At 40.0% G+C, this 25,044-nt stretch overlaps 2 protein-coding genes and 1 pseudogene across 6 annotated transcripts in view; all 3 read right to left on the minus strand.

The window, feature by feature from the left end:
* Window positions 1–711, minus strand: part of Arhgap26 (Rho GTPase activating protein 26) — a 466,045-nt gene extending 465,334 nt beyond the window's left edge. For 2 of the 5 annotated variants that reach the window (XR_002398131.2, XM_004854326.4), the window contains exon 1: window positions 195–708. Coding sequence is in view for 4 of the 5 variants with exons in the window: in XM_004854326.4 (XP_004854383.1) it covers window positions 195–348 (154 nt within the window). In the remaining variant the exon portion in view is untranslated. Of the gene's footprint in view, window positions 1–194 lie in introns of all 5 variants that reach the window. The other 3 variants (XM_021266145.2, XM_004854325.4, XM_004854324.4) reach the window with 2 other exon arrangements.
* A 1,649-nt stretch (window positions 712–2,360) lies between these two features.
* The window catches only part of LOC106010177 (uncharacterized), a 149,126-nt gene continuing 126,442 nt past the window's right edge, over window positions 2,361–25,044 (minus strand). Inside the window, exon 9 of the mRNA XM_087180465.1 lies at window positions 2,361–2,750. The gene's annotated coding sequence lies outside the window, so the exon portion shown is untranslated. The remainder of the gene's footprint in view (window positions 2,751–25,044) is intronic.
* LOC147826686 (U2 spliceosomal RNA) lies at window positions 17,273–17,436 on the minus strand (annotated as a pseudogene).

Consider the following 25,044-nt stretch of genomic DNA (forward strand, 5'->3'; position numbering starts at 1 on the left):
GGGCGACCCGTCTCCTTCCTCCTCTGGCGGAGACTGGCTCGGCCGCTTCGCGTATCCTTCCTGCCTCAAGCAGAAGCATCGACACCCGTCACCCAGTGCCCCGGAGCGAAACCGGCAGCGCGCGATCAGGATTTGGGCACCCCGCAGACCCCTCCTGCCCGGGTCCCCGTCTCCCCCAGGCTCGGGGCACTCACTCTTGAGCGCGACGATGAGTGACTTCCCGTCCTTGATGAGCTCCTTGATGAATTTATTGGTCTTGTCCAGCTCCGCTTCGTGGGACTTGAGCGTCTCTCGGAAGTGCGGGCTGTCGAGGCAGCAGTCGCTGAACTCGAGCGCGGGGAGCCCCATGCTGCCGGCGGCGCCCAGCCGAGGGGCGCGTCCCGGGACCTCGGCCGGCACCCTGGACGGCCGCTGGCTCCACAGGTGTGGCGCCGGCTCGCCCGGAGCGCGGGGTCTGCGGGCGCACCCGACTGTCGAGCCGAGCCGAAGGGCGGCTGCTCCCGCGGCGCGCAACGGGGCAGCGGGGGAGTAGGAAGCGCGGCGGCGGACCCGCAGCGGTGCTGGAAAACGAGCAAGCGGGTGCCGAGCACGGCCGCTGCCTCCCCGCCTCCTTCGCTGGCTTGCTTTCCTGCAGCCGCGAGCGCCCTCTCACAGCAGCCTCGGCCACCCCGCCGGCGTCCCAGCCGCTCGAACCTGCTAGCGATGACCTAATCCCTCCGGGCCAATCAGCGCACCCTCCTCAGTCCGACCCCCAGGGCCGCCAGGGGCCGCCCAGCCCTTCCGCGGGCTTGATCCAATCAGAGAGTCAGGAGGCGGAGCCTGGGTGGGGGCGGAGCCCACGCCACCCCTGGGTCTGCAGAGCAAGTACCGCCCTCTCCCGCCCGCGGGGTGTTGCAGACCCCGAGCCAGGGCGTGAGTGCTGCTGTGCAAGGTCTCTCCCCACCCTGGACCTTGCCGCCTGCTGTGGCCCTAATCCGAGCCGGAGATAGTCCGTCTGCTGGTCTAGGAAAGGAGGATGCCTAGATGTGCCCAGCATGAAAAAAATCTAGGCATCGCTGTAGCCAGCCCTGCACTGCTGGGCTACTGAGGTTACCCTCAAAAAAATGCAGCCCCCTGCCCCGGGACTGCCCTGAGCAGCACACACTCCTCTTTCAGTCAGGGAGAAAATGTTGTTCGCATTTTTAAATTACCAGCTCTTCTCACCTACAGTCTTCCCGCCCCTACAGTCTGTCCGCCCCTCGGCCGCTCCTGCTCAAAACCCGCCCACGGCCCCCCTTGCCGGGATCACACATCCTTAGAAGAATTTCAGCCGCTTGTTATTTTCCTGCTGGGCACCTAGAACCATTTTACACAATTACTTTCAATGCCTGTTTGTGCTTCGCTACTACACTGCGAGCTTCACGAGAACACGTGCCGCCAGTTTTCTCGCCTGCTCTTGCATCCCAGCACCTGGAAGTCGGCAGGCATTTGATAACGTATTGTGTGCTTACCATATGCTAACTGTGCTACTGTGCTTGAAAAATATTTGTGGCATAGGTGAGAGAACCCTTCCCCTGTCCCCTCTACCTCGCACCCCCAGCTCCTTGACCTTTGGTCCCTCTTTAGGACCCGCAGGCCTGGATCAGATCCCGACAGCTCCAGCTCACTCATCCTGCAGTTGTCAGGGTTAGAACCGCAGGGTTTCTAGTGCTCAACTGTGAACTCCTGGAGAACAGGGGCTGTCCTTGAATAATTATTTCCAAGTCCAGGTATTAGCAGCCCTCCAGTTGATTGTGTGTGTGTGTGTGTGTGTGTGTGTGTGTGTGTGTGTGTGTGTGTTTGGGTTTGCCTTTTTAAATAAATCTGCTATGTGCAGGCACTAGCTAGCCCACATGGAAGGGATACGAAGATGAACACGGAATTAACTTCACTCCCTCTGTTCTGGTTAAGACAGACGCAAACAAGTAGTTACAGTGCTGCCTGATAGGATGTAAGGCCTGGATGCCTGAAAGCTGCATCTATGTTGAAAAACTAGATCTATTTATTTAATGCATGGATGAATGAATGTGATCTATTTGCTAACTGTAGCTACAAATTTAGGCTTGACAGCAGAGCCAAACTGTTGCTAATTACAACCCTGAAAATAAATAGTCATTCCTCACTTGGGATGGATGAGAAAGATCAGGAATTGAAACTCCACGAAAGTAAAACTGTTTGATGCTTATCTTGAGCAACTCAAGGTAGGTGTTCAGGTTATCTATTGAGAGGGCTGGGGATTTAGGTCAGTGGTTCCACTGCTTGCCTCTTGCAAGCGCAAGGTCCCAAATTCAATCCCGGTACCAAAAAAACCCCTATCTATTAATGATACATAACAAATCAGATGAAAACTTAATGGTTTAAGGCAACACAATCATTTTCTTTTATAATCTCTGTGGATCAGGAATTTGGAGAGGACTGTCCTGTGATTGCAGTCAAATGGTCAGATGGTGACAGGAGCCAGAGAAGGGGTGGTTTGCTAGGCTTCTCCTCTTCAGGAAGAATCAGGGTCTCTCCATGTGGTCTCCCTTTGTGGTCTCTCCATGTGGTCTAGTTTAGGCTTCTTCTGAGCATAGCAGCCTCAGGGCTCCAGTATGATCATCCCAGAATTACCTTTTATGATCCAGCCTTGGAAGCAAGAGTACCTTCACTGCCTCTGAGCAAGTTACAGGCTTGTCCAGATTGAAGTGGGGGAGAGGTATTCGAATGTGTCTCTAGAGGGATGTGAGTCATTTCTGAAAAAAATGGAATCAATAATATTAAATGAATGAAAAAAAATGAAATACACAATTATTTGTTTCATCTCATTGAGGGCTATTGGGCAAATGTGTATATAATACACATGTAATTAATATGTGTATTGATAATAGATTAGCTATCATTAAACTTAGTTTGTACCAGGAACTATGCTTAATTTTTAAAATTGATTCACTCCCATAAACTGGTGCTATGATAATCCTCATCTTCCAAAATGAGAAATCGGGGCCCATAGATGTATCTTTAACCAAGATATATACTTAATAAATCTGTGTGGGACAAACATATAACGTAATATGCCCATTCAGAGAGAATAATGAAAGTATATAATGTGTACGTCTCATAAAATTAATTCCAAATTTGCACATAAGCTCTCCCATGCTTTCAGCAGTATTATCAGAAAAACAGAATCAGAAGGCAGCAGCACTGAGTACAGACTCTGGTACATGGAGGGTACAGTTGTCTCTCTCCTAGGAAAGCAGCTCCGTGAGGGTAGAGATTGCGTGGTGTTCAGTGCTGCAGCCCCAGCTTAGAAAAGCTACTGGTATCTTTCAAAGTTGCTCAACATCAATGGGAGGAGCACATGTTTAAGAAGGAAGGAACAGTGATTCATGTGACAACATAGGTTATGGCCATGCTGTACAAGTAGAACAGTTAAGACCAGAAATCACATGAGATAAGTTAGGCAACATTATTTGGCTTTAATTATTTGGCTGAAATTTCTGAATTCCTTCAAATTAGCCACAAAATTAGTCCAAATAGTTCTGCTTTCAATATCAGTGTATTTTAAATCCATATTATTTCTGACTTCAGTTGTCCAATTAGCTGAGCTGACTTCCCTAAATTTTTGTGGAGTTTTTGTTTGTTTTACTTTATTAAGCGTCCTCCTCACCCCCCCCACCCCACCCCCACCCCACACACTAGGAATCAAATCCTAGGCAAACACTCTTATCACTGAGCTACCCTGACTGCTTTCTGTAGTGGCTGCATTCTCAAGTGACTTCTCTAAATTTACATTCATCAATATTCAGTTACAGAGTTTTCCAAGAATTCCAGCAGAAATGACAGGATAGAAGCCAATGGTAAAACAGCCCCATTCAAACACATTAAACACTGGGAAATTTTTTTTCCCCAAAGGACAAGCAAAGTGCTAGTAACAGGGAAAGAGGGAATTGTTGCTGAATAGGCAGAACCAATAATGTACAGTGCACATGACCTGTCCACCAGCCTCCTCAAAGGCAATGTTCCTTCTGCTGCATTCCCATGGTTTCATAATTCTAGTCAGCACTTATCCATTCTTTTTTATGGTTGGTACCGTATGTTACTTTACACAGTGATTTTTCCTTTGTGTTATTACTGGTTAAGACATCAGGTTTCCTATTTTAAAATAATGATCTTAGGTTGATGTAAATGTTCTCTATCTCGATTATAGTGATGGTTACAGAAGCATCACATTTGGAAAACTTATGGGAGCATTTTATTATATGTAAATTATACCTCAATGAAGTTTGACTTTAAAAAGTAATGATGGTGGTGATGGTGAGATTGATTAGGTATTCGCTGTGTAGTAGGCACTGTGCTAAACACTTTATTACATTTCCTGTTTAACATTATCTACAGCCTGGCCCCTCCCTCAGTTGTGAGTGGAGCTGCAGGGCCATAGACCAAGATGCTACAGATGCCCAAGCACACAAGGCAGTGAGTAGTAGCTCTCCAAGACTGCAATCAAAAATGGCCTGCAGGGGGCCAGGGATTTAGTTCAGTGGTTCCACCACCTGCCCTGCAAGTGCAAGGTCCCAAGTTCGATCCCCGGTACCAAAAAAAAAAAAAAAGTTTGGGCCAGGGATTTAGCTCAGTGGTTCCACCACCTGCCCTGCAAGTGCAAGGTCCCAAGTTCGATCCCCGGTACCAAAACAAACAAACAAAAATGGCCTGCAATAAAACTACGTACAATGCAAAAAATGGGAAAGAAACGATGGAAAAAGTTTAAAAGTTGAAGGGACAGAGCCTGAAGAATCTGTGGTGGAAAAAGCACTGGACCAACATGCAGCGAACAGGAAGGTGAAGTATTTCAAGTGGGAGGGATTCACAGATGCTGACAATACATGGGAACCTAAAAAATTTAGATTGTTCAGAGTTAATTGAAGCATTTCTTAGTTCTCAGAAAGCTGGTAAAGAAAAAGGTGGTATGAAAAGAAAATCTCTATCTGATCATGAGTCTGATGATAACAAATCAAAGAAGAAAAGAGATGCTGCTGACAAACTAAGAGGCTTTGCCAGAGGTCTTGACCCTGAAGGAATAATTGGTACCATGGAGAGTAGTGGACAGTTGATGTTTCTCATGAAGTGGGAAGATTCAGATGAGGCTGACTTGGTGCTGGCAGAAGAGGCAAAAACGAAGTGTCCTCAAATTGTAATTACTTTTTATGAAGAGGGACTAACTTGGCATTCTTGTCCAGAAAATGAAGCCCAATAGTAATTTGCATTGTATATTTTAATATATATAATATAACTATATATTATTGGTCTTGGTTTTTAATTTACTAGTGTGAAAAAGTAAACTGTATTCTAATGAAAATCAAGTTTAATATGTTGGTTTTGAAAGTAGTATTGAGGGAGTTGTTGGATTTTTTGTTTTTGTTTTGTTTTGCACTAATAGTCCCAGATGCACATGCTTAAGGACCATTCTCAGTGTTTTGTTTGTGTGTATATAAATAAAGACTATGTAAATGCCTTTTGTTTTGTTTTTAAGCATTTCCCAAAACAAACACCATGGGTGTTAAGTCTATGTTCCTGAGATGCCATCATTATGAGCAACCTAAGAAATAAATCGCTTCCAGTTAAATTGAAAGCTTTCCTGATACTATAACCTTTCAAGTTAATTAGGTGATTCTTTGGTTAATTGGACATTTTAAAGTGGATAATTTCAAAGCAGCCATAGCGGAATCCATATCTATGTCTTTAATCACATAAATTCAGCAGTTGACTTGCAAAATTGTTGAAGAGAAAAATTTCATCACTACCAACAACTTTCCCACTCAAATAAGGAAACTAGACAAAAGTTGGTTTGTTTGAATTAACTAAGCAAAACTTGTTAAGGGAACATTTTCAAAGATTCCTGGTGACCCATTCCTTTACAATCAGTTGAAATTTGTGTACTAAAAGGTCTTCATTCATGGACTTGGCTCATGGAAACCACGCAGATTATTAGAGGTATTCACAGTTTATGACCTGCTAGAATAAATGAACAAACTTTTGTGATTTATATTATTGACCTGTATGTTTTCATTGACCCCAACTCATCCTTATATATGGACGCAATCTTTTCAGTATTTGGGTTACTATTTCAGCAGAAGCCAGCAAAATAATTTTGTAGTAGTCAGAATGTTATCTTAGTGTATAATTATTTACTTTATTATAAATAATGGTGAGCCGTGGTCAATAAATAGTTTTATATTCCTTTTAAAAATGTACTACAACCCCAGGAAGTGATTAGTGCTGCCATCTCTACTTTACAAATAATAAAACTGAGGCTTAGAGAAGTAAGATACCGAAGTTCACAAAGTTTAATGGTAGAGCTAGGCTAGAATTCAAATCTATCGTCTTAATTAAATAACTGTCTTCATATATCTATAAGAAATACATTTTATGTTTCTAAAAGCATTGATAAATAATAGACAACATCTAAAAGATGTAAGAGATGACACACAAATAATAAAGAAGGTACCTCATTGAAAAGTGTGTCACAGGATTTTTTTTCCTTAAATTCTTCTATTGGTACATTTTAGGTATACAATACATTCATTATTTATCATTGGGTGCTTGTACCTGTACATAATGCATCTTGGTTCTTATTTTTTCCCTATTACCTGTGTGCCCTCCCTTCAACTTCTCCACCCCTCCCTATTTACAAAGACTTCGTTTCCATTTTTTTTCTTTTCTCATAATTTTTTCTTTCCCTTCTTTCCTTTACCCTTCCCCTCCCACCACCCCTCCCCCTTTGGACCTTTTCTTCCTATTTCCCATTATCAATTACTCATTTTAATCCTTAATTATACTTTCAGTTGCTCACACCAGAGAAACTATTCAGTATTTACACGTGTCCTATTTACTTCACTTAAGAGTATGGCCTCAATATGCATCCATTTAGCTATAAATATCTCTAGTTTGTCATTCTTTATGGCTGAGTAGAACTCCACTTTACAAAAAAACCACATCATCTTTATCCAGTTTCCAGTTGATGAGCACTTGGGCTGTTTCCAAGCTTTAGCTATTAATGAACTGTGCCTCTATAAGCATGGGTGCACATATACTGCTGTGGTATGATTCTTTTAATTCTTTTGGGAAGATACCCAGCAGGGGAATACCTGGGTCAAATGGAACCTCTAGCCCTAGTTCTTTGAGGTATCTGTATACTGATTTCCACAGTGGTTGCACCAGTCTGAACCTCCACCAACAGTGGAGAAGGGATTCCTTTCTCCCCACATCCCCGCCAGCATTTGTTATTGGTTGATTACTTTTTTGAATTTTTTAAATTTTTATTTATTTTTGTTTTGGTACCAGGGATCGAACTCAGGTCCTTGTGCTTGCGCAGCAGGTGGTGAAACCACTGAGCTAAATCCCTGGCCCCAATTTGGTTGATTTCTTGATAGCAGCCGTTCTTTCTGGGGTGAGGTGGAATCTGTGTTGTTTTCATCTGCATCTCTTGAATGATCAGCGATGTTGAACGTTTTTTCATATATTTATTTGCTGCTTTTACTTCTTTGTCTGAGAAATGTCTGTTCATTTCAGATGCCCATTTTTGAATTGGGTCTTTGAACTTGGGGGGTCTGATTTTTTTTCAACTCTTTATATAGTCTAGATAGTAGTCCTTTGTCTGAGGTACAGCTGCTAAATTTTTTTTCACATTGTAGGTTGTCTCTTAGCTCTGTTGGGGGTTTCTCTTGCAGTGCAGAAGCTTTTTAATAAGATGAGATCCCAGTTGTTGATTCTTTGTGCTAGTTCCTGTACTACTGAGGTTTTGTTCATAAAGACTTTTCCTATGCCAATGTCTTCAAGAGTTCTACCTAACTTATCTTATAGCAAGTTTAGTGTTTCTGTTTTAATATTTAGATCTTTAATCCACTTTGATCTTAGTTTAGTGCACGGTGATAGGTATGGGTCTAGTTTTAATCTCTGGCAGGTTGAAATCCAGTTTTTCCAACACCATTTATTAAATAGGCTATCTTTCCTCCAGTGAGGGTGGTTGGGTCCTTTGTCAAAGATGAAGTGGCTGAGTATGTCTGGAGTTATTTCTGCATCTTCTAATCTATTGCACTGATCCTCAGGTCTGTTTCTTTGCCAGTACCATGCTGTTTTTATCACAGTAGCTTTGTAGTATAGTTTCATGTTGGGGATTGTGATACCTCCTGCCATATCTCTATTGCCTAAAATTGCTTTTGCTATTCTAGGTCTCTTCTGGTTCCAAATTAACTTTTGGATTGTTTTCTCTAGTTCTGTGAAGTATATTGTTGGAATTTCAATCGGCATTGCATTAAATCTATATAGTAGTTTTGGAAGCATGGCCATTTTCACTATATTGGTTCTTCCTACCCAGGAACAAGGATGTCTTTCCATTTTCTTATATCCTCCTCAATCTCCTTTTTCAGGGTGCTGTAATTTTCAGTGTAGAGGTCTTTTGCTTCCTTTGTTAGATTGATTCCTAGATATTTCATTTTTTTGGATGCTATTGTAAAAGGAATTGTTTCTCTAATTTCTCTCTTAATGAGTCTGGTATTTGTGTATAAGAAGGCTATTGTTTTTTGAGTGTTGACCTTATATCCAGCAACTCTACTGAATCTGTCAATTAAGTCTAGAAGTCTTTTGGCAGAGTTTTTTGGGTCTTCAATGTAAAGTATCACATCATCAGCAAATAATGACAGTTTAACTTCTTCCTTTCCTATCATTATTCCTCTTATTTCTTTCTCTTTTCTAATTTCTGTGGCTAATGTTTCCAGAACTATATGGAACAGGAGTGGTGATAGTGGGCATCCTTGTTTTGTTCCTGATTTTAGTGTGAAAGTTTTCAGTTTTTGACCATTTAGTATGATGCTGGCTGTTGGTTTTTCAGATAGCCTTAATCAGGTTGAGATAAAGACCTATTCCAATTTTCTGTAGGGTTTTTTATCATGAATTGGTGTTGGATTTTGTCTAATGCCTTTTCTGCATCTATTGAGATGATCATATGGTTTTTGTCCTTGGCTCTGTTAATATAGTGTATTACATTTATTGATTTATGAATGTTGAACCATCCTTGCATCCCTGGGATATATCCAACTTGGTCAGGGTATGTGATCTTTTTGATGACCCTCTGTATTCTGTTTGCCAGTATCTTGTTGAGGGTTTTTGCATCAATGTTCATTAGGGACATTGCCTGTAGTTCTGTTTTTGGGTTGGGTCTTTCCCTGGTTTTGGAATCAAAATAACACTTGCTTCCAGGAATGGATTTGGAAGCCCTGCTTCCCTTTCAATTTCCTTGATGAGTTTGAAGAGTAATGGCAATAGTTCTTCTTTAAATGTCTTGCAGAATTCAGCAGTGAAGCCATCAGGACCTGTGTCCCAGGATTTTTTGCTGGTATGTCCCAAATATATCAATAATTATACAAGCCTCTAATTTGTTTTGGCTTGGAATCCCAGGCCCTACAATTTGTATACCAGCAACTGATTAAATGAAATCCTCATTTTCCCAGAGAGAAAAAAAAAGAATTTATCCTTTTAAAGCCATTGGCTCATAGTTCTCTAAGGATAGTGACCGCATTTATGCAACATTCTTTGGCTCAAGAAACTAATGAAATTCATATGACCTGTACTATACAAGTCTGTTTTATATATTAGTAATGTTTTTATTTTCACTTTTAATAATTTCTTTCTCACCTCCAAATCTTGTTATACATATATATGCTTTATATATACACAATCCATATTACACATATACTAAGAAATCTGCAGAAAATAATCCTGTGAAATTTTGCTTAACTCAGTATTTATTATATTTCTTTGAGCACAGAGTCCTATCTTCACCCCAACAGTAGGTCCCACACTTACTGTTCTGTGAAATATGCTTGGGAGATGAACAAAATCATAGAATAGAGACATACAATAGAAAAGGATGATTTCTACTCTTAGTTACCATTTTAATTGTTGCAAGACAGAACATCTGGCATAAAGAATTAGCAAACTTTCAAAAGCAGCAGGGAAACTTCACCATCCAACTTTGAATCATTAATGGATAGACTGGGAATCACATCCCTTTAGATGGCTCTGGTTTTGAGGTGATGCTACAGTTTTTAGGGGCTGACTATGCATAGTGAAAGTGTCATGGTGGGGATAGAAGAGGGCAGAGTTTCCATAAAGTGTTCTGCTGGGCAGCATGAAAAAAATCAGCACTAAAATGGTTATTCTACAACCAAACACCAAGTAAATGAGATATAACATCTGTTGAAGGAACAAATATTAGCAGATTTCTTTTATTTATGTCCCTACTTCCTTTTGTATTTTTTCCTAGAATTTCCCATCACTCTATTTCTATTTAGAAAAATCTGATTTAACAAAACCAATGGCTATTATATTCTCACACTAAAGCATTCCATCATTAAAATACTAAGGAGGGGGGAGGGAAAGGAGATGAAAAAAGAAAATAACTGAAGGGATAATGAAAATGGAGCTTTTGCAAATGGGAAGGGGACCAGGAGTTGGAAGGTGCAGAGAGGGATGGGAAGAGGAGGGTATTAAACACACACACACAAAGAGAGAAAAAATAACTAACATGTATTATGTACATGTACCTACTCCCCACAATAATTATGTACTGCAACATGTACTAATAAAAAACACTAATATTTTCCAATTTAAAAACTAAACATTCATAGAGTTTTTTGATTTTCTTTTGTTTTTGCCTAAAAACTAACAATGTAAACTACACTTGTGCTTTCCAAAGCTGGTCTGATGACCTGGCCAGTACAGAAAGAAATTTTCTTTGATCGTGGTACCTGGGTAACACCAAGCCAATAGGAATAAAGAAAAAAAATGTTTACAGACCCACATTTATAGGGAAAAGTACTACCACTGAGACTTGGAATAAGATTTTTTTCAGTTGGCCTCTGGGTTTTCCTTACTTGGCCACCCACTCAATGCCTCTCACGTCTCCTTCTATTTCACTGGTCCCGCCTCTTTTGTTTCCTTTGCTGATTCCTCTTCATTTTCCCAACATCTTAACACTGGAATATTCCAGGCCAGTTATAAACCTCTAACTACACCCACTTCTAGGTGACCTAACACACTCCATAGCTTCAAATATTATTTACACAATAACACTTCCCGAAGTCTGTCCCAGCTTTGACTTTTTTCCTAACTCCAAACAAGTCTACACAACTCATTGCTCAATAGTTTACTTGTATATTTAAATGGGCATCTCAAATTTACATGAGACCAAGAGTAAATCTGGATTTTTCTTCCAAACCCTGTGGCAAATCCAGCCTTGCAGATGTTCAAGCCAAAACCTTAGAGCCATCCTTATCTTCCCCTACCCTACAATTTACACATAAATCCTTTTGACACAGTTCTCTGTAGATACCTATCACCCAACTACTTTCCACCTCCTCTGCTATCACCCTGGTCCAGGTCACTGCCATCATTTACCTGGATAATGCAACAGCCTCCTAACTAACTCCTAACTCTTGGTATTTCCCTTGCTGTCTGTGGTCCAGGAGCCAGAGTGGTCCTTTAGGACATAAAAGATATACTGTCATTCCTCTGATCACAACCCTCCAACAACTTACTGAATAAAAACAAAATCATGATCTGACCCACAGATACCTCTTCTCACCTCACTTCCTGCCCAACTTTCCTTACTCATACTGCTCTGACCTCCTGGCATTTTTGGTATTCTCTAAAGGAGGCATAAGTACTCTTCTCTCAGGAGAGCACGGTAGGAGTGGCTGTGTGCTCTTTTAGCTAGGGAAATCTATTCTGTCCACTGTTATATCCTCGGGGCCTAGAATAATGCCTAGCATGCAACAAGTACTTAAGAAAACTTGTTGAATGAATTGATAGTATTCTTTTGATGAAATCTTCTGTATATTTCAATATGAAGATATTAAGTGAATAATCATTTGTTAAATACTTTGTACAGGCAAATTCTATGCTTGTCAATATCACACTCAGGAGCCCGCTGCAGACAGGCAGGTCTGCAGACATGGTCTCAAGGTCGCCACTGTTGCTGAAAACACCGAATCAGCCTGTGCCCTGGCAGCAATCCACTGGACCCCCCCCCACCCCGGCCCCACTCCTTTGGCCTCTTCTCTGTACAGCCACCTGATTCCACACTACAAAGACGCAGAGGACATGGGACCACCAGACCACCATACTGGAGCTAATCAAGTTCTCAGCATTTAAAGAATTCCTGCCCAGAGGTAGGGGCTTCTGAGCTGCTGTCCCACTGCTCCTGGTCCAGAGGAAGGGGCTGCCTGGCCACCATCCCTCCCACCGCTCCCAGCCCAGAGGAAAGGGGTTTTAGCCTGCAGTCCATCCTGCCACTCCTGGCCCACAGGTAGGGGCTTCTGAGCCACAGTCCCACTGCTCCTGGTCCAGAGGAAGGGGCTTCCAGGTCATCATCCCTACCGCCACTCCCGGTCCCTGGACAACTTCTCCCAGCTCAGAAGAGGTGACAGGCGCAGGCAACAACAGCAACCCCCGCCCCCCCCCAGTTGAAATGAGAAAACACATAAATAAGTCTCAAAACCAGACTTCCAGATCACCTACAGCAACCCCAAAGGGAAATGAGATGGAGCACTCTGATACTTAACCACCTGGACCCACTGAACTGGCCACAAAAGGGGATCTGGAAAAAATGAAATCAGAAATAATTTCTCAGATAACAGGAGAAATTGTGCCCCTAGTGCAAGACATGATTAATAAATCTAGAGAGGAGCTCAGGAACATGATGGAATCCCAACATAAGAAACAAATGGAATCCATAAAACAGATGCAAATAGATTTCCAGGACATGAAAAACTGCATTGAAAGTCTACACAGCAGAATGAGCCAATGTGAGGACAGAATTCAGATATAGAAGATTGCAATTAGTGACCAGGAAAAGAAAAATTGCTTCAAAATTATAAGGGAACATGAGAAATCAATCCAGCAGCTGCTAGATGATGCAAAGAAGAATAACATAAGACTGATTGGAGTCAATGAAGAAACAGGAGAGAGTGCAGATGACATAAAAAAAACTCTTCACAGAAGTGATGGCAGAAAACTTCCCAAGCAGGGGAAACGAACTTCACATACAGATAAGTGAGGCATATAGGACTCCAAATAGCCTTGATCAAAAAAAAATCTACACATAGGCATATAATTGTTAAGATTCCAGAAACTCAGCAAAAGAACAAAGTTCTACAAGCAGTCAGAGAAAAGAAACAAATCACATAGAAAGGAAAGCCCATCAGAATCACAGCAGACTTCTCAACACAAACCATCAAGGCAAGAAGAGCTTGGAGTGACATATTCCAAGCCCTAAAAGAAAACCTCCAACCCAGATTGATGTACCCTGCAAAACTATCTTTCAAAATGGATGGAGAAATGAGATACTTTCATGACAAAGAGCACCTTAGGAACTTCGTGAATACCAAACCAGCACTCCAAAAAAATTTTACACAATATCCTAGGAACAGACATCGAAGATCACAACCCCAGGAAGCAAAGCAAAATGAACCCATCTAGCACAACAAGAAATTAAATGTAAAGGGGGAAAACCCAACAAAAAGAAAAAGTCATGGCAATGACAAGTCAATATGTTTCAGTTATAACCATCAATGATAATGGTCTCAACTCACCAATCAAAAGAAATAGACTGGCAGAATGGGTCAAGAAGCAAAATCCAACAATATGCTGCATACAAGAAACACACTTAATTTAAAAAGAAACTCATAGACTGAAAGTAAAAGGGTGGAAAACAATACTCCATGCAACAGGAACCCCCAAAAAAGCAAGAGTAGCTATCCTCTTTGCAGATCAAATAGATTTCAAACCAACATTGATTAAGAGAGACGAAGAAGGACACTATGTCCTTGTAAAGGGAACAATCCAAGAGGAAGAGATGACAATCATAAATATCAATACACCAAACACTAGTGTGCCCAACTATATAAAACAAATACTAATGGGCATGAAAAGTCATATATGCACTAATACAATTGTAGTGGGGGACCTCAACACCCCACTGTCACAAATAGATAGATCAACTAGACAAAAAATAAGTAATAAAAAACTAGAACTCAATTGAACTCTTGAACAAATGAACTTAACAGATGTTTACAGAGTCTTCCACCCCACAAAATCACAATACACATTCTTCTCAGCTGCACATGGGTCATTCTCCAAAATAGACCACATACTCACACATAGAACATGTTTAAATAAGTGCAAAGGAATTGAAGTTATCCTCTGTATATTATCAGACTATAGTGCAATGAAATTGGAGATCCATAGCAAAAGAAACTTGAAAAATTTCATAAACACATGGAAATTGAACAACACACTTCTGAATAATCAATGGGTCACAGGGGAAATTAAAGAAGAAATCAGAAAGTTCCTTCAATTAAATGACAATGACAATACAACATATCAGAATCTATGGGACACAATGAAAGCAGTCTTACGAGGGAAATTCAAAGCAGTGAATACGCATATTAAGAAAACAGAACAAGCCCAATTAAACAACCTGATGCTGAACCTCAAGCTTCTAGAAAAAGAACAGTAGGACAAACCCAAAGCTCATACAGGGGATGAAATTTTAAAGGTCAGAGGAGAAATCAAAGCAATGGAGACTAAGAGAATGATACAAAAAAATCAATGAAGCCAAGAGTTGGTTCTTCAAAGGAATCAACAAAATTGACAAACCCTTAGCCAACCTTATCAGAAAAAGGAAAGAAAAGGCCCAAATCCATGCAATTAGGAATGAAAAGGGTGAAATTACAACAGACCCAGCAGAAATCCAGAGGAACATTAATACCAACTTCCAGAACCTATATGCCAATAAGATGGACAACACAGAAGAAATGGACAGATTCCTAGATACATATGAATTACCAAAGTGGAATGAAGAAGACCTAAAATTTCTGAACAACCCAATATCAACCAATGAAATTGAAAATGTAATTAAAAATGTATCAACTAAGAAAAGCCCAGGCCCTGATGGCTTCACTGCTAAATTCTACATGAAATTTAGAGAGGAACTGCTGCCACTACTGTTTAAACTCTTCAATGAAATTGAAAGGGAAGCAATACTCCCAAATTCATTCCTGGAAGCAAGCATCACCTTGATCCCCAAAGCAGAGAAAGACCCAACTGAAAAGGAGAATTATAGGCCAATCTCACTAATGAACCTAGATGCAAAAATCCTTAATAAGATACTGGCAAACAGAATGCAGAAGATCATCAAGAAGATCATACACCCTGATCAAGTGGGATTCATCCCAGGGATGCAGGGATGGTTCAATATATGCAAATCAATCAATGTAATACACAATATCAATAGAGCCAAGGACAAAAACCATATGATTATCTCCATAGATGCAGAAAAAACATTTGACAAAATCCAACATGCATTTAGGATAAAAACCCTACAAAAAGTTGGAATAGATGGTTTCTACCTCAAACTGATAAAAGCCATCTATGAAATATCAATAGTCAATATCATACTAAATGGTCAAAAACTGAAATCCTTCACACTAAAATCAGGAACAAGACAAAGATGTCCACTATCACCACTTTTGTTCAATATAGTTCTGGAAACACTAGCCACGGCAATTAGACAAGAGAAAGAAATAAAAGGAATAAAGATAGGTAATGAAGAAGTTAAATTGTCATTATTTGCAGATGACATGATACTCTATGTAGAAGACCCCAAGAATTCCACCAAAAATCTCCTAGATTTAATAACCAAATTCAGTCAAGTAGCTGGTTACAAGGTCAACACACAAAAATCAATAGCTTTCCTCTACACAAATGACAGACTCACTGAGAGAGAAATAGGGCAAATAATTCCTTTCACAATAGCATCCAAAAAATGGAAATACCTAGGAATCAACCTAATGAAAGAAATCAAAAACCTCTTCTCTGAAAACAATAGCACTCTGAAAAGAGAGATTGAAGATGATATCAGAAAATGGACAGACATCCCCTGCTCCTGGGTAGGAAGGATTAATAGAGTGAAAATGGCCATACTTCCAAAACTGCTATATAGATTCAATGCAATTCCAATTGAGATCCCAGCAGTATACTTCATGGACCTTGAGAAAACAATCCAAAAATTCATTTGGAACAAGAAGAGACCCAGAATAGCAAAAGCAATTCTAGGTAACAGAGATATGGCAGGGGGTATCACAATCCCCAACCTGCAACTATACTACAAAGCTACTGTGATAACAACAGCATGGTACTGGCAAAGAAACAGACCTGAGGACCAGTGGAACAGATTAGAAGATGTAGAAACAACACCAGACACACTCAGTCATCTTATCTTCAATAAAGGAGCCAAACACCCTCACTGGAGGAAAGATAGCCTCTTTAATAAATGGTGCTGGAAAAATTGGGCTTCAACTTGCCAAAGATTAAAACTATACCTGTATCTCTCACCATGCTCTAAACTAAAATCAAAACGGATTAAAGATCTAAATATTAAAATAGAAACTCTGAACCAGTTGGAACAGAGGTTAGGTTGAACTCTTGAAGACATCGGTGTAGGAAAAGATTTTATGAACAAAACCTCAGTTGCCTGTGAACTAGCACAAACAATCAACAAGTGGGATCTCTTCTTATTAAAAGGCTTGTGCAGAGCAAGAGAAACCACCAGCAGTGTGAAGAGACAACCCACAATGTGGGAAAAAATCTTCACCTGCTTTTCCTCAAAGGTCTACTATCTCGAATCTATAAAGAACTTAAAAAGATCAGACCTCCCAAATTTAAAGACCCAATCCAAAAATGGGCATCTGAAATGAACAGACATTTCTCAGACAAGGAAGTAGAAATAGCTTATAAATACATGAAAAAAATGTTCAACATCACTGGTCATTTGAGAGATGCAGATGAAAACAACGGTGAGATTCCACCTCACTCCAGAAAGAATGGCTGCTATCATGAAATCAACCAATAACAAATGCTGGCAGGGCTGTGGGGAAAGAGGAACCTTGCTCCACTACTGGTGGGAGTGTAGACTGGTCCAACCACTGTGGAAATCAGTATGGAGATACCTCAAAGAACTAGGACTGGAAGTCCCAATTGACCCAGCTATTCCCCTGCTGGGTATCTTCCCCAAAGAATTAAAAGAGTCTTATCACAGTGATATATGTGCACCCATGTTCATAGCAGCACAATTTGTGATAGCTAAAACTTGGAAACAGCCCAAATGTTCATCAACTGGAGACTGGATAAAGAAAATGTGTTTTTTTTAAATAAAATGGAGTACCAGTCAGCCATAAAAAATGAGCAATTGGAGACATTTATAGCTAAATGGATGCACATTGAGGCGATACTTTTAAGTGAAATGGACACATATGTATAAATACTGAATAGTTTCTCTGGTGTGAGAAACTACACTTGATCTTAGCCAAAAGGCTGAGAAGCGATGCTTGTGAGAAACTGAAAGTGTAAATGGGGACTAAAATGTATGATAGGTAACATGAAATAAGAAGAAAAGGGAAAAAGGGGAAGGAGGTGGGAGGGGTAGGGGAAAGGAAAGAAGGGAATGGAATTAATATGAGAAAATATAAAAATAGGAATAAAATCTTTGTAAACAGGGAGGAATGGAGAGGTTGAAGGGAGGCCTGGGCAAGGGTGAAAAATAAGAACCAAGAGAGACTATGTAAAGGTGCAAATTTCAACAATGAATGTCATTATATTGTATACCTAAAATGTACCAATGATTAGAATGAATAATTGATAATGCAAAATAGGAAGAAAAGGTCCAAAGGGGTAGGGGTAGTGGGAGGGGCAGGGGAAAGGAAAGAAGGAAAAGGAAAAATGATGAGAAATGGAAAAAATGGAAATAAAGTCTTTGTAAATAGGGAAGGGTGGAGGGGGTGAAGGGAGGGCTAGGAATGGGGAAAAAATAAGAACCAAGATGCATTATGTAAAGGTACAAGTTCCCAATGAGAAATGTAATTGTGTTGTATACCTACAATGTACCAATAAAAGAATTTAAGAAAAAAGAAATATCACACTCAGAATCCAATACAAAGACTAGTAGACATTCTATATGGATTAAAATTAATTTAGAAAATATTAGTTGGAAAATTCACAATAAGGCTTAGGAACTGACTGTAATTAAATAAATGGTTTAAGCTAGAGAAATATTACCTCTTTCCTTTTTTGAGACAGTCTCACTACGCAGTTCAGGCTGGCCTCGAACTCCCAGTGCTCCTCCTGCCTCAGCCTCCTGAGTGCTGGGATTACAGGTGTGCACCACCATGCCCAACGACCTTGCTTTTTTATTAGTCACTTTTCTGATCTCTGTTATAAGGCCAGTACATATTTTAATGTCTGTAACATTTGCCTTTGGTTTCTAGAGTTCGTCTTTTGCAGAAAATACAAATTAATTTATTTATAAGTTTCTACTGGTAACCCTCTGTCTCAATCTTGGACAATTCCCTTTTGCTCTTAGTATTTTAGTATCCCTTTTTCATACTGTGGAAGCTATTTAGGCCAGGGGGAAACAGAGACCTACAATTATACAAGGAAGTATAAACACTGAAGAGAAAACATAAACCTACAATTTTAACTGTTCGTTCATTCAACTGATGTTTACTGAACTCTTATGATGAGTCATTAGCAATAGATAATCAGAAGTTGTGAGTCCACAAGAAATGTTTTGCATGGTACCTGACATGAAGGAGGCTCTCAGGGGTACCCGTTGAAAAGAAAAAGTGAAGAGTTACTGAATGAGAGTATATAAAAAGAGAAAAGAGCGGGGACTCAAAGATGAAACTCTGGAAAACACAAATGCTTCATGATTGGGTACAGAGGCAGGAATGGAACAGGCTGGCAGGCATGGAAATAAAGTAAGGTAGGCTTGGAGCCACATGCATCGCATATTATCAGGGATTCTAAAGTCTTTTTAAGTTCAGGACCCTTATGTTAACATTTCTTCATGAATTACTCCTAAATTGAAATTAAGTAGGCCTCTAGAGAGACAGACAGACAAATACACATACGCACATGCATGCACAGCATTTCCTTTTTCTAGAGCTGTGTTACCTCACAATCTAAGAGCTATTTATCCCATAGCTGCATTTCTAGTTTCCAAATTTATGCTATTGTATGCTACTTCGTCAGTATAAAAACAACTGAATAGCCAAGACCTGATTGTAACATTTATTTAGTATTACATATTCATGTACTGGTGAGAAAGATTGTGGCTTCTGGTCATTTCTATATGCGTATGATCATTATTAGGTGTAAACACCTGTTTTGCATTTCTTTTGTTTTGATTTTGTTTTTTGCCAACCCAGCATCCATATTCCTTTCTTATGGTAGTAATCTCTGAGGTTTTCTTGGAGAAACCACCTCCTCCCCTGTTACTAATCCAGGTGATCTGAATAGAGCTGGTGCCACTGCAAGAAGAACATGCAGTCCTGTTGACCAATAAAACATTGCAACAGGGGCTGGGGATGTAGCTCAGTGGTTCCGCCACCTGCCTTGCAAGTGCAAGGTCCCGAGTTCAATCCCCGGTACCAAAAAAAAAAAATTATAACATCCTGGGCCCAGAGATTGGCTCAGAAATGGAAATATGAGTCAATCAGAGACAACAGAGTTTTTGGGCTTGTTAGAGTAACCAAGCCAAAAACACTCCTGTTGAACTGGAAGCTGAGCAGATATGAACCTCCAGTGGACATGGTCTACTACATTATGGCGAGAGCCTGTCTGAGAAGCACTGAAGGGGTTGTTTGAGAATTTGCCTCTGGTCATTTCTGAAGCTAGCATACTGCTGTACTTTTCAATTCTGTGAGCCTTTTTATTTTTTAAAGTTTATTTTTATTAGTACACGTTTGCAGTACATAATTACATTCACTGTGCACGTGACACATCGTATTTTTTTCATCCCCTGTCCTTCCCCAGCCTCCTCACTCCATCTTTTGGTTGCCTTCTCTTTTACAAAATGTTTATCTTCCTGTTTCCTAATATCTATCTTTAATTCTGCTCTTTAATTTATTTATATGTTGGGTTTCTTATAGAAGAGAAACCATGAGATATTTAAGCTTGTGAGTCTGATTTATTTCACTTAACGGTATAGTCTTAAGATACACCCATTTTCCTACAAATGACTCAAGTTTATCTTTCTTTATGGCAGAGTAGTACTCCACTGTGTATAAATGCCACATTTTCTTTACTCATTAATCTGTTGATGGACATTTAGCCTGCTTCAAAGATTTAGGTATTATGAGTTATACTGCTATAAATATGGGTATGCATGTGTCACTGTAATATGATGTCTTCAACCTTTTTGGGGAAGATACCTAGAAAAGGAATACCTGGAGCTGTTTCTGCATCCTTTATTATGTTCCATTGACCTGCATGTCTGTTTTTGTACCAGTATCATGCTGTTTTTATCATTGTAGCTTTGTAATATAACTTAAAGTCCAGGATTATAATGCCTCCTGCTTTGCTCTTGCTGTCCAGGATTGCTTTTGCTATTCTGAGCCTTTTCTGGTTCCATATGAATTTTAGGATTGTTTTCTCTAGTTCAGTGAGGAATGGTGTATTTTGATTAGGATTGCCTTAAATCTATAAGTCAGTTTTGGTTGTATGGCCATTTTGACAATATTTGTTCTACCTATCCAGGCAGAGGGGATATCTATTTTCTGATGTCCTTTTTGATCTCCTTTTTCAGAGTACTGTAGTTTTTCTTGTAGATGTTTTTCACTCCTTGGTTAGGTTAATTCCTAAGTATTTAGTTTTTCTTGATGCTACTGTGAATGGTATTATTTTCCTTATTTTTCTTGGTGAGTTCATTATTGGTGAACAGGAACACTATTGATTTTTGTGTGTTGATTTTGTATCCTGCTGCAATTACTGAATTTGGTTAGTAATTGTAGGGGTCTTTAGGTTGAATTTTTTTGGTCTTCTATGTAGAGGATCATTTCATCAGAAAATAATCATAATTTGACTTGTTCCTTTCCTACATATGTACCTTTTATTTCCTTCTCTTGCTTGATAATGTTCTGAGTACTATATTGAACAGGAGTGGTGATAGTAGACATCCTTGTCTTCTTAATTTTAGAGGAAAGGCTTTTTCCCATTTGATAGAATAGTGGTGATAGGTTTGCCATAGTTTTTATCAGATTAAGATAAGGTCCTTTTACACCTATTTCCTTCAATTTGTTTTGTTTTGTTTTTTTAATCATGGATGGATGTCAGATTTTGTCCAAGGCATTTTCTATGTCTATTGAAGTGATGTGATTTTTTTCCTTCCTTGTGTTTATGTGATGTATTACTTTATTGATTTGCATATGTTGAACCATCCTTGCATCCCTGGGATGAAGCCTACTTGGTAATGGTGTATGATTTTTTTTGATGATTTGTTGCATTGTTTGCCAGTATTTTGTTGAGGATTTTTGCATCTATGTTCATTAAAGAGATTGGCTTATAGTTCTTTTTTTAGTTAGGTCCTTGTCTGGTTTTGAAATAAGGGTAATGTTAGCTTCCAGGAATGACTTTGGGTGTACTCTTTCCCTTTCAATTTTATTAAGGATTCTGAGGGCTATTCGTATTAGATCATCCCTGAATTTCTTATAGAATTCAACAGTGAATCCATCAGGTCCTAGGCATTTCTTAGTTGGTAAGTATTTTAGTACTGCTTCAATTTTATTGCCTGTTACTGGATTTTCAGGGTTGATCCATTTTTCATTCATTCTCTCTCTCTCTCTGTACCAGGGATCAAACTCATGACTTTGCATTTGCGAGGCAGACACAGTGCCACTGAGCTAAATCCCTGGCCCCATGTTCTCTTGTTTTTAAGGTATCTCTGATTATATGGTTACCAGTATCAACCTTATCTTCCAGTTCTGATACTCTGTCTTACATTGGTTACATTTTGTTGTTGTTGTTTTGAGACAGGGCCTTGCTATGTAGTTCAGGCTGTCCTTGAAATCACTATGTAGCCAAGGGTGGCCTTAACTCATGGCAATGCTCCTGCCTCAGTCTCCCAAGTGCTAGATTATGGGCAGGTACCACCACATCCAACTCACATTGGTCACTTGATCACTTTTGTTGGCCATACATTCAATAGAATTTTTAATCTCCTGGATTTCTGTTTGGTATCTTTTCATGGACTCTTATTCTTTGCTAAACTGGTTGTTTATGTTTTGTGCCATTTTATTTAGCTCAGCTAGCTTTTTATTAGTGTCTTCTGTAAATTCACTGATCATTTTAGTAAATCTATTATCTATTTAGTTATATCATCTGTGAACTTGCTGAGTACCTTATTGATCTTTTTTTAATCTATTCTTTTATCATTTTAATTCAGACATGGCTTTTGATTTCCTTCCCATTGATGGCCCATTGATCAGCTTTGGGGGAGTTGGGAGTCTTTGAAGGCATTTCATTGACTTGTCTTCTCATGTGTCTATTGTTTTTGTTGCTGTTGTTTTTTAGGAGTGTGTGTGTGTGTGTGTGTGTGTGTGTGCGCGCGCATATGGTGAAATTTGTGGGTTGTTATAGTGGAAAGATTTTGTTGCTAGTATGGAGATCTCCCTAGTTAGTATCTGTTTTTCAGTGATGCCTTCTGGACAGAGGCCTTTGCCTCTGTCACAAGATCCAGCCCCTCTGTTAATTTGGGAGGAAAGGGTGCAGTGTAATTGGCCCCACACCCAACTTCTGGAAATGGACCACAGTATTGCTAATGACACAAAGACAATCCAGATATGGGCATACAGAGAAAAGAAATTGATAGCAACAACTGTGCCACCCTGGCAGTAGCAACAATAATAGAGTCAAAGACAAACTGCATATTGACATACAATAACGTACAACCCTTACCCAAAGAAAAGAGATTTATAATTATAGTATAAACACAAAGACAAACAAAATATTAATCTACAGTAAATATCTACTAAATGCAACAAATACACCTCCACTAACAAAAGAATTCAAGAGTAATAGTACAGAGTTAACTAAATATCTAATGATTAGTAAAACTTAATGATTAGACTTGTAAAGATGGAGGGAGTGGGGAAAAGAATGAAAGAAGATTTGAAAAATAAAGAAGGATGAGAAGATAGAAAAGTGAACTAAAGAATCCTATAAGGAGTAAAAGGAAGTTAATTGAATTAGAGCAAAGTAACAGAAAAGAACAAATTTAAAGAGAAGAAAAAAAGGAAGGATAAAAAAATTGAAAGAAAAAAAGGAAAAAACCCCTAAACTCAATAAACCAATGGGGGAGAGGAGAAAGGAAAAACAAAATTAGTCTTTAAAAATTTCCTCTGTGTTTTTGAATGAATAGTTTCTTTCCAGGGTCTGCAGTCTTGGATCCAGCAAATATGTGGGAGGGATAGTAAGCAAAGCCTGTTTTGTTTCCATACTCACATTTTTGTGTATGAATGCAGAATTCTGTTACCTTTCCCACTGGGCATGTTCAATTAATGCTGTCCACCCTCTGGCTATTGTCACTCTGTTAACTCCCACTTTCTGTGTCCCTCATTGTGCCTGTAGTCATGGTTTTCTCTTCTTAGCTTTACGGCCTGTGCATTTGTGAGGTAGCCCCCATCCCAGTGACCCCTCTGTCCATACACTCCAGGGTGTGGCAACTCCCCAAGCTGAGCCATATCCTTGCTCATGCTAGCAGATGAGGACCACTGAATTCTGTGCTGATGTAGGCAGTAGGGTAGGGTGGGGGCTGTCAAGCAATCTGCTGGACTGCATGTCAGCTCTTTCAGACCCAGCTCCTTCTTAAAGTCACACATGACATGCCTCATTTCTTACCACAGAAGATGGGACCCTTTCCTTTCCAGCCTGAGCTTAAACTTCTCAGAGGGTCCCACCTCCTTTCTGCATCTGTCTGTTGTGGCTGCCTCCCATTCAGTCCTATGGTAGGGTGCCACCAGAAATTCTGGAGTATAGTGTTCTATAATTGTTCTGTGGTTCAGTCTTAAACAGTTAAGCCTCTCCCAGAATGGCTCCTGAATAAACTCTCTCAAATATGGTGGGTGCTGCACATGATTTCTTCTCCCACTCTAACCTGCCTTGAAGAAGGTGTAACTTTCAGAGTAAAACACAGCACTGTTTTTGCAGTGTTGTAATAGCCATAGGCTTTCCTTGGGATTAGTGCTTCTGACCCAGTTTATTGTTTCTCCTGGGAGCTGCTGACCCTCTCTAGGCTTATCTTGTGTCAGTGGAGATTGGTCCTCCTTCCCCAGAGCCAGAGTGAGCTTTCCAGACTGCTTCACTCTGTTCTCTGTTTTTCCACCTTCTCTGTACTTCCTGGTTTTCCTATCAGGTCATTCCCAATTCCCAGAGTTCTGCTTCTTTTTTTTCCCTCTTCACCAAGTTGTTGTTTTCCAGGTGTCTCAATTCCAGGTCCTGGAGAGGCTGTATTTTTGCATTGATCTCTACTCCACCATTTTGGTCTCTTATGTCATCCTTTTTAAATTTAAATTGTCTTTTTAAACTTTGGTAACGTTGTATTAGCTTTCCTACCACTTCTAAGAAAAAAGTCCAGGTGAGAAGCATAATTTCACCCCTACTCTTTCTGCCTCATCCACCAATGGGTAATTAACTATCTAAAGCCACAGTATTCTCAACTCTCCTATTGTAGATCCCACACTATGCTCAGCATTTTCAAGTCAGCCACATTCTCTGTTTCTACTTTGCGCTCTCTCTGCACCAGGGTTCAGTTCCGAACCTGACTTGCTCAACTGAGCCTATGCAGAGCATCTTGCTGCTTCCCATAGACATTCCCTGTTTATCCTTATCCCCTACAGGGGTTCTTTTTACCCTGCCAATTTGTTTGTTGGAATAAATAGAGACAGGACTGGATTGAAGCCACTTCTGTCCCTGGGCTTGGAAACCCTGATACCAAATTCTTCAGCTCTGGCCCCAACCCAACACTACCAGTAGGTACACTCTGTTCAAGCTTGAGCCTTCTGGTCCTGAACTTACTGCTGCTTTTTCCTCCCTCCCTCTTGATGACAGGTTTAGCCTGATGTTTTTTTCCAAATATGTTCTCTCTATTGTTGCTGTGCC

This window comes from Heterocephalus glaber, unplaced genomic scaffold (assembly GCF_053883595.1).
Source record: "Heterocephalus glaber isolate CG9 unplaced genomic scaffold, H.glaber_assembly_v1.0 deba00001463, whole genome shotgun sequence".
Lineage (NCBI taxonomy): Eukaryota > Metazoa > Chordata > Mammalia > Rodentia > Bathyergidae > Heterocephalus > Heterocephalus glaber.